The 10,362-nt window shown below is 41.1% G+C and overlaps 1 protein-coding gene across 1 annotated transcript in view; it reads right to left on the reverse strand.

Moving 5' to 3' along the window:
* Nucleotides 1–10,362, reverse strand: part of LOC137587503 (partitioning defective 3 homolog) — a 295,372-nt gene that overhangs the window by 159,145 nt on the left and 125,865 nt on the right. The window contains exon 6 of the mRNA XM_068303945.1: nucleotides 288–400. Within this exon, the coding sequence (XP_068160046.1) occupies nucleotides 288–400 (113 nt within the window). The remainder of the gene's footprint in view (nucleotides 1–287; nucleotides 401–10,362) is intronic.

Raw genomic sequence — 10,362 nt, forward strand, 5'->3', positions numbered from 1 at the left:
AAATTTGTGTCTCTGTCATATGTGTCTGTGTTAAGTGACAGTGCTCCAGTTAATATTAACCTCTGATGTATCACTGTAATAAATTTAAAGGTTATTAAAATAAAACTGCAAATAATACTTGTTTGCTATCTGAAAAGATTTTGAGATTTCTTATATCACTGCTTTACAAAATAGATAGATATTTGTGTTATGTACATGGCCATAAGAAAGCGTATAGTTCATTCTAACTCTAAAATACACTGTATAGTAGTATATATGTGGATATGGGGGTGTTGGTGACCACTCACTCTAGGCTTGACACAGATGAATGATCCAATGAGGAATCGGCCCTCCCTACTGGCTCGATCCGTTCAATCCGTCTTTCTTGCTTTCTTCGCTTTTCTTCTTCGTCCTCCTCCTCCTATAGAAGGAGAGAAAAAGTAAAAAAGACTGACTAAATCATCAAAACGCTGCTCCATCAAAATAAAAAAAATTGAGCCTGCCTCTGTCATTATTTCTATTGGTCGTGCTCCTCCTCTCCTGCTTATATCTTTTCTCTGGCTTTTAATCCAATTACCTGCAGGAACAAGTAGCGGCCTCTGTTCTAAATCAAAAGAGACTTTCAGTGCAGGAGCCCTGATGATGCTGCTGCAGAAACATCCCGCCCAGCCAAATTCTTCAGCGACTGTAGTGACAAAGTGGCCTTGATCGATTGCTCCGGCTCAATCAATCAGATCCTGCCTGGGGCGTGGCACGGGCTGCCAGATTTTCGCAGTGATGCAATCAAGACAAAGGGGGGAGGACAGTGGTCAAGCCCACTGCCATTTGTTTCTCTCACTCTCATCATTTCATCCACTCATTTTCCTTCTGGGCCATTAGGCGGCAGGGCGAGGACGCTGAGGCTTTTACAGGCGAGTCAGACGTCTGAGGACTTAACTAGACTCTTTGACGAGATGCAGCAGCTTCATGCTCTCCTTAATGGGGGATAAAAAACTTTAGCAGAGATCTCTTTCCTGAGACGGTGCAGATTGAGCAGGACAACGACATCACATGGAGTGATGACATAGAATAAGAGGGAGACATTTAATAAGTCAAGCTTAGGTTTGCACTAAATCATTATCTGTTGAGGTTTAGATGCTGCTGGAGCCTCATGAACAAAGAACAGACTGTGCGTAGATGAATTTGACGGCACCCGTGTCCAGAAGGGTCTGCTGAAATGCTTTGTTAGCCACCGCTATTTCCCCTCCTCACCCCTTACCTTCCTCTTTCTCTCTCTTTTGATAAAATGTCAAGCATATCCAAATAGGTATTGTGCCTTCTTGGTATCTTTATGGAAATGGCTTGACCCTTTTTGGAGGCCAGGATGTCTTTGGCGGCACAAAGACGCGGTACAGACAGACACTGTCCCCTTTTTATTTATGAGTCGAGGGGTGAGGTTGGACGTTAGTATGAAAATTTCATAAGCGGCATACCTTAAGAGACCTTGACTCAGTCCACCTGTCTGTGACAAAAAGAGTCCTTCAAACAGTCACCCTCACCTTTAATTATGAGTGATCTGAGGTTCAAGGTGCCCCAAGGGGCCCATTACGAAAGAAAGAAGAAATGTCCAGTAGGATTTTGTTTAATAGATAAGCAATGTCTGCAGTTCATGCCATTTCTGTAAATGGATCTGTTCCACTTGGATCGAACAAAATCATGAGTAGACATGGAAGCTGATAGTGGTTAAGAAAAATAAAGCATACAAGCATACATGAAGGACCGTTTTTAAAAGCTATAAAGCTATCTTCATTGTCAGCAAAGAAATTAAGGACAAGGGTTCCCAACGTCTCTATGTCATTAGATAACAGTAATGTGAAACGTGAGCTGATTCATAGTCTATTATCAGAGAAAGCGACATGTAATTAACTTCAGTGGCTCTCAGGAATAGTCTTCCATCTGTTAGTTTGCTCCTGACTGCATCTTATTTCCCCGCTTAGCATCTTTTTGCTTAAATATATGACAAAGTAAAGATAAGGAAAGACACACTATCTGTCAGCTAGAGCAGGCCAGAACCAGTGAAAGATGGCAGTGTGAACGTGACAGGTAGATATTAGAGCACCACCAGAATAACGTGTTTCTATTCAAGTATACATCAGAAAATTGTGTGAAAAAACAGAGTGGAAAGAAGAGAAAGGAACCCTTTAAGTCAGACAGAACCAAATGAACAAAGCAGAGAGAGGTGGCAGTGGACGAAGGGTGGGAGAAAATGAATTGTGAATGTGAGCAATGGGACAGTAAATACAGTATAAGAGGTTTTAAGTGGTTTCAAAGATTCAAAAATGTCTCTACTTGATACAAGTGCAGTTATTTTGATCATTCAATCATACAGATATTGACACACCCTCCAAGTGGTATCTGCCATTGAATTCTGAAGCAAAAGTGAAATTATTTTACTGTCATGACAGGATTCAGGACATATATACTGTGCGGCGTTAAGGGGGGGGACACTCCGGGCACAACGCCAGTGCACCGCGGAGCCACACACAAAGACATAAAACCATGCACACACACACTCATTCCTACGGGCTATTTGTAACGGCCGATCAACCTGAAGCGCATGCTTTTGGAGGTAGGAGGAAGCCGGAGGGAACCCACACAGACACGGGGAGAACATGCAAACTCCGCACAGAGCGGGACTCGAACCCGGGTCCGCCGTGCTGTGAGGCGGCAGTGCTAACCACTGCGCCACAGAAATAACACTCTTACACCACTGGCTTTGTTGATGCTTGTATTTTGATAGAAGATCACATTACCACAGCCATTGAAGTATTTTTTATTTATTATCATTTTTGAATGCACAACATGCCTCAACTGCTCATCACCTGTCAACTAAAAGAGACGATTGACACATTAGCAGAGCCTCTGGGCAATGTCCATACTGTAACAGACAAAAACAAACCACTTCTAAGACCAAGCGGGATCAATAATTACTTCCTAAGATTGACATTTCACAGTGTGATTTCCCACTTCTATGCGACTGGGAACATCATACACTGAGTCATGACAAGAAGCAGGAGTAAAATATACATTCATGTTTCTCTACCCCTCCACTCACCCTCTTTTCTTTTCTTTGTCTAACTTCGCTCTGAATCGCTCTTTTCTTTCACTTAAAAGCCTCTATTTCTCCCTCCCATGAGTGCTTTTAGCACCTCATTGATCCCTTGGTAACCGATGGAGTGGCGAAGCAACACAGCTTTTCAACTCTGCATGGCACTCCGTCCTCGTTCTCTCTCTTTTCTAGAACTTTCCGACATTTCTGTCCCTCCTATGCAGTGGGATGTTTTTTCAACATAGGGCTGATGCCAAAAATTCAACAATCTGTGTAACACTGAAATGGAGCGCAAGCGAGGGTTAGTAGCTTGGTCATCGGACAGCTGCAGCGTGGTTAGATTACAGAGACGAAAATAAGAAAAACAGCCAAAGACAGAAAAATAGAAAAATGAAAAATCATGTAACTTTGAAGATGGACAGACAGGTTAGAGCTGCAGCACAGAGAGAAACAAGAACATTAACATGTACACCAGATTCAGTGACTTGTATTATCACTGTCTTCTCTTAACTGACTTTGCAGATGAGAACTCACTAGCACCATTTCCTTATTATAACCTTTTATTTTTTATTCATCTGAAATTAAATACAGCGGTTCTTTTTTCTTTTTTTCCAGTTTAGCTGCTGTCTCTTTAGGAGAAGGAAAGCTGTGTATGCAAAATTGTGTAGATTTTAGGAACCACAAATTGATTACTGTCCTGAGATCATCTTTGGCACAGAGGGTGTAACAAGAAAAGCCTCCAAGGATGAAGTGAGTGGTGTTTTTCTGGCCGCCAGCCCTTTTTCGTGGCTGAGGTAGACATCTGTGTGACAGCTTCATGAGTGGAACTGGCCCCCTTGTCAAACGTTGTCACACATTCCCGTAAAATAAGCTGTCTAAGCCCAGGAGAGTAACAAAGGCCAAAGGACAGGGTATAGAAATTCCTCAAAAAGGGACAATGTGGTTTGTTCCTTATACGAACAAATAAAGGAAATAAGTTATTTAACCGGTTGAGTTCACAACATAGCTGCTGAAATACTTACAAAGCCTTCCGTCCTTGCTGATCCCACCAGCTAAAAATGTGACACGCTAATTGGACAAAGTGACACGCACGTGGAAACATTAAAAGAGCCAAAGTTAAACCATGGAAGCATGTGAAAAGAAAATGTCTGCAGTTAGCAGAGAGAGAGAAAAAACAAGCAGTCTTTTCCTCTTCTTCACAGAAGGTTAAAGAGCTGTAACCCCCCCCCTCCCCCCATTACCTCCAGTTAATGCAGATAGCAACAGGACAAAACCAAACAGGACATCCCAGTGCCATTGCATCACGCAATGACATTGACATGCAAAGGCAGGCTGTTGGTAATAACTCTTAAAAGTGCTATTAGGCTTCCTTTGACCTCACAAAGCAATTACCCATGTCATTCCATACTAACCAAAGCCAGGCTGTGGCTGTTTTCAATAAGCAGTAACAAAGGGGTTATGGGACTGGACACCTATATTTGAGCAGCAGATGCTTCCAGCTGTACATTCAGATATACAGTAACCCCATTCAGCTGCTGATGGATAGCATATGCAGTGTGTGGGATGACCAGGTCATAGCTGTGAACTATTATTGTTCCTTCTTTTCTTTTTTTTTTCACAAAAGGTCTTGTATCACTTCTATCGAATTGCCTAGAAGAAATGTTCATTGAGGCTGCATTTGGGACCAAAATGGCTTCTTTGACTTGCCTGGAGACGCATGTTCCACCCAGGAATCTCACCCTTCCCTCTGCAACAGACTTAACCCTTTATTCCATCCCACACCCAACAGACTCCATTGCCATTAAAACAACCAAAAAGGCAGTCAGAGAGTGCAACCACATGCGATTAACGAATTCCGCGATACAGCAACAAACTACAGTATTTATCTTATTATTTATGGTAATTTAAACGTTTATGAACCCTCCCCATACTGATATTAAACCACATTCTATCTGTATTACCTTTTCCCACACTCTTATCGACTGTTTAAAGCACTTTTGTGTCTCATGGAAGTCCAAGACGCACAGAACGTAGCGCACTTCCGGATGTCGTCAACCAATACAATGCGCGTAGCGTACGGTATCACGTGACTGCCTTCCAAAAATCCACGATGAGTACAAAAGTTGAAATTTGACCTTAACCTAGTTTTCTCAAGGTCAAGGTCACCATCTTATTTTTATCCCCTTTGCCGCCCGAGTAATGTGGTTTTTCTTTCATCTTTGTATCTCCAACAATTGTGAAGATATTTAGTAGACAGACTGATGGACGGACAGACGGGCGGACGGACGGACACACAAACACTGACAATTACATCACCGCTTTGCGGGATGTAATGAGTAAGATTATGAGACACTTATTTACATTTATGCAGAGAATTATGATCATTTTAAAAGGCTGAGTGAATAGTTAAACTAGTTACTGGAAGATGAAAGGGTCATAATGACCTCCACTAATTCCCAAAATGGCCCTTACTAAGTGTGAGCAGAGAGGCTGAAACTGGTTTTCAGCATATTTTCTTATCTTCTTTACATTGTTATGATCTTAAAGATCATGCTGGTGCACTTAAGATGATTTCAATACACAGAAATGAGGAGTTATTGTTGTAAAGGGAGTTGAAACAGTGTGTGCAGCATGTACCTATGGTATCAGGCCCTCATTTTGTGAATGTTTTATTCTTTGGTCAGACTAAGCCATGCAACTCCATCTCTTGCTTTCTGTGTGCATTAGATAGTGATAAAGACATGAGAAATAGATGGTATTTCTAATATTATAGTCATGTATATAGTATGTCATGTACCTGTATATAGTCATGTCATGTATATAGTCATGTACTGTATATTGTATGCCAATGTAGGTTGCAGAGGCAGTACCTGTCCTCTGATCACAACATGTATCGTCTTTCATATTTAAATCAACACATCCACGACTTCTTGAAAATAGAGAATTTGCATCCTAAATTTGATATTATTTTCTTTCATAGTAAAGAGAGGAAAAAGTGAGCCAAATATGTGCTCTTGTGCAATATAGAAACAGTTGGGAGTGATAAGGACATGGTGAAGTCACTCCGATGCTATAGTTCACCAAGCTAAGGGTACACAATGTACCACAGAAGACTCCAACCCTTTTGCACGTCATCGCCTTTCTCTCCCCATTTCCTGTCTGTCCTCACCTGTCACTGTCATATAAAAGTGTGTGAAAACATAAAAAAAAGAAAGAAAGCTAGGAAACGTTATGTCACGTTTGAACTTACGTAGACCAGTTTTTTGTTTTTTGTTTTTTTGTCAGTATGTCAGTATTGGTGCTCCAAGGGTTGTGCTAAAGAAAATGGACAAAGAAAAAGAACATACTCCAAAACGTAATTGTTGAATTTTTGGCACGTGGCCTATCCTTCTACCCATTTTAACAGAAGATTGTCAAATAGTTTCTGTAATCGACAAAGACAGCCAAAATGAATTACCTATCAAGGCCAAAAAAACATGTCTTTTGTTCAGATCCACCACAATATTTAATGGATGCTTCTATGGAATAGACTTAAATCTCTTGCCAACTTTAAGGAAGATACATCATGTGATTTGTGTATAATCTCCCATCTTAGCATACACAGTGATATTGACAATATCAAATTTTGAAGCCTTTAAATCCGTTTCTCTTCCCTGTTGTTTTAAAAAGACGTGGCTTCTGGCTGATAGGAGTGTGAGCTCTGACGTGAGTTTACTTGAAGCACATTACAAGGAAGACAGTTTCCTAATGCAGTTAAGCAAATTAGATCAGAGATGTGAAGCTCAGGACAGAGAGCGGAGATGTGTTTGGGTTGGGAGGGGGAATGAAGGTGCTATTTATGGACTGATATTTAGAAAAACAAAGGCCCGTCTCTTTCTTTCCTCCTCTCTTTCTCTTTCTTTGTGTCTCCACTATGATCTTTGCCTCTTTTGTCTCTGCATCTGTCAGTGATAGACCTGCTGTGTGTGGAATACATCATCTGCCAGCGCCTGTTTCATATCAGGTCTGGACTGATCTATCAATGACACAGCTGCCATTGCCTTTGCCCACTGTATCGTCAAATTGCACTTTAATTAAATTAGGTCGGCTAATTATGAGGGCTTAAATCAATCACTAGATCAATAACAAAGGCCAAAAGCAGACGTGAAGCCCAAGACTTTTTCCAAACCTCATCAATAATGTCTACAACCGGAGTAGACCACCGCTGTACCAGGGAACCGGAGGTTCACACCAGTAGGAAGGGCTGAAAATTGAATTACCGTCACTGGATTTAGTCCAGAACACTTCTTACTCTTTCAAGCTCAGTGGATAATGTTTGAATACTGCAGAGTGTCTCAAAGAGTTTGAATTTGTATAACATTACTGTACTATAGTATGCTATTCTAATGTACTGTTGTACTATTGCATGCCTTTAAGCCACTGCAACAAGTGAATTTCTCCATTGTAGGATCAATAAAGTTTATCTTATCATATGTTAAGATTCAGCACCAGCAACACACTTCAAAGGGATGTTTAAAGTAGAATCTAAGTTTTCTGGTGCATACAGAAATATTTCAATAGACAATATTTGTTTCAAGACACCTGACTAAGGTAGGGGGAGGTGACTGTGAGCAGATAATTCAGGGTGTTGGGTGCCAGGCCCCTCTGAGGGGATGGTCCCAGCTGAATCTCTGGTCTTTACCCATGCATTAAAAAGAGCTCTGTGGTACTTTATACAGATTAATCATCATTTTGAGCGTATTGAGGGGAAGGACTGTCTGCTTTCTACAGTTGAGAACATTTAATCCATCTTTCAAACTGTGAAGGTCAGTGAGCGAACGTTACTCCTGTTGAAATAATTGACGGTGTTTGAATTTCAATGAGGGCACCAATGGTTCTGATCTGGGTTGTAATTAACTATGTATTTCTTTTTTATACTACTTTTTTTTGTAGTCAGAATTGCAAGAACTTATTGAGTAGCACAGTGACTGCCAATAACCTGCACCCGCTTCATGGCCAAATTGTCACCCAAACTATATGCAAATATGTGCAAGAGTGTAATAATGGAGGCACTAGGAAAGAAAATGTGAAGAACAGCTATTCACTAAAATCACACTAGAATCTAATCTATCCCAGTATATTAAATGTGGATGTTTGAACACACTGCAACCTCAAACTCTAAATGCATTGAACATGAAGAGTAGAGAAAGAATGAGGTTGAATGATGTTGAACTTGGAATAATTGAGCGATAAAGCAAGTAATACTTTGGTACACATTGCAGCGAGTTATTACAGGAGGTGAGAGCTCCATTTTACAGATTAGCTGTTGTTTGCTGCCTTGTATGAGCAGGTGGGTTGGGTGGCAAGAGGGGGATCATCTATAGCATCATGGGACTGGTTGGGGCAAGGTAGGATGCACTTTCTATTTTGTTGTAATTGGAAGTTGGAATTCTTGGATAAAAGAGTAAATAGAAAGCCATTTACTCAAGTCCTTGCTCTCACCCAGAGCTAAATGAAGAGGACTGCGTGGAGATGAGGGGTCTGTGGAGGGCCAATATTGTAGAAAGGTCCCAAAAGACATTGCTTAGGCAATATAGTAGACTCAAGAATGCGGAGTGGGCTGTGGGTGGTTGGTACTTTGATGAATGGGTTTATGCTTTTGTGGAGATGTCAGGAGAAAGAAAAAACAAGAAACAAACAGGAATATCCATACTGTCACAGACAAAATCATAGGAAAATCATAACATTTCACCACAATCATTGCATGGATAGTCACAATGCAACATGTGAACATTGTACATTTGCACTTCCACCATACACAGAGCACACACAATACAATTGGACATCCTTACCATTTTATTTTTCAGACAATCACATAACAGCATCCGCAGGGGTCTCACCCTCCAATCCAAATGCCTATAAACCCCAACAAGCAAAGTGACTGCATCATTTTGAATGGAAAGTGATGTCAGCGTGGTTCCGGTCTAAATCAGGAATGCATGTGAAAACATCAGATCATGTTGTGATGGAGCTCAGCAGGGATGCTACTCTACAAAACACTTCCCATGGCCTGCATACCTTGGCCATAAAGAGGAGAAAATTCCAATGGAAAACTGCTCTGCAGGGACAAGTTGGGCCCATTTCAGAGGTACTCCATACTAAAATGACACCATTACCTCCAGCTAACCTGTTCCAAATTCAGGGCATCCAACCTTGAGACACTCAGCGGATTATGTGAGTGAGTTTGAATGTTTTACAGCGGACATTCTTTTCAACTAAGCCAAAGTTTTTTTTTTTAAATGTCCAATGATTTCAGACATTGAAGACAACCACTAGTGTTCATGCATTTCACTGACATGGATTAAAAACTAGCTTGAGAAAGGTAATCTATCACTGGGAACATCATGATCCCCTTATGAAAGTTGATGCACAATTTCAGGGTAGGCAGTCAAGCATGATATAATTTGTCTTTCAGTTGGTGAATTAATCTGTCGGTGGACGTTTCCATTGCTGAGGTGTGAGCTTCTGGGGGAATGATAAGTGAGTGCCAGGCTCAATCTTAGGTGTCGATTTTTGGCCAAAAGACACTTGAAACTATATTGTGTTATTTCACTTGCTTGATCATGACAGCATTACCTTTGGGGAAGATAAATCACATCTATTATAGCTGACTTATCTACTGCATCTTGAGCAAATTAAAATCATCTTCTTGCGGACATGTATGAAAATCAGTGGAAGCCTCATCCACCTCTTATTTAGAGGAATTTTTGCCATACACAATGATGCAATCAATCCTCTAGGACAATTTAACATAACATTTGATATTTGTGTGATATCTGAATGAATCCAAATGGCTCCTAGGCTCTTAGTAGCTCTGCACAAGGCGCCTGGCTACCATGTCTATGTCTCAGTACATGGGATAGGAACGGAAGGGCTTCTGGCGTCTCTCTCCTCATCACCCTCTCTCCTAAGAGGTTTTCTATTCCTAGACTTTGCAATGCCAGTGCTTCATTCCTCTCCATTTGCATCCAACTGTGACCGCTTTTGTTCTCCAGCTGATCCAAATGTAACAGTTGTCTATGGTCGAGGAGGTGGAGCAGGCCTATCTCGTGTTTCTCGGTGGCACAGAGATGGGGATGTTTACTGCTGTCCTGGGTCTTATTACATTCCTTCAGCAACTTAAAAGTATTGGCTCCCTAATATAAACCTATAAAATAGTCAGAAAAGCCTATTGTTACAATGGGTTCATTGTGTCTGAGTGGACTCGTTTGGCACATTGTGGAAAGTGGAAATGTGTGGTCTATAAAAGAGGAGTG

The sequence above is a fragment of the Antennarius striatus genome, chromosome 20 (assembly GCF_040054535.1).
Source record: "Antennarius striatus isolate MH-2024 chromosome 20, ASM4005453v1, whole genome shotgun sequence".
NCBI classification, from domain to species: domain Eukaryota; kingdom Metazoa; phylum Chordata; class Actinopteri; order Lophiiformes; family Antennariidae; genus Antennarius; species Antennarius striatus.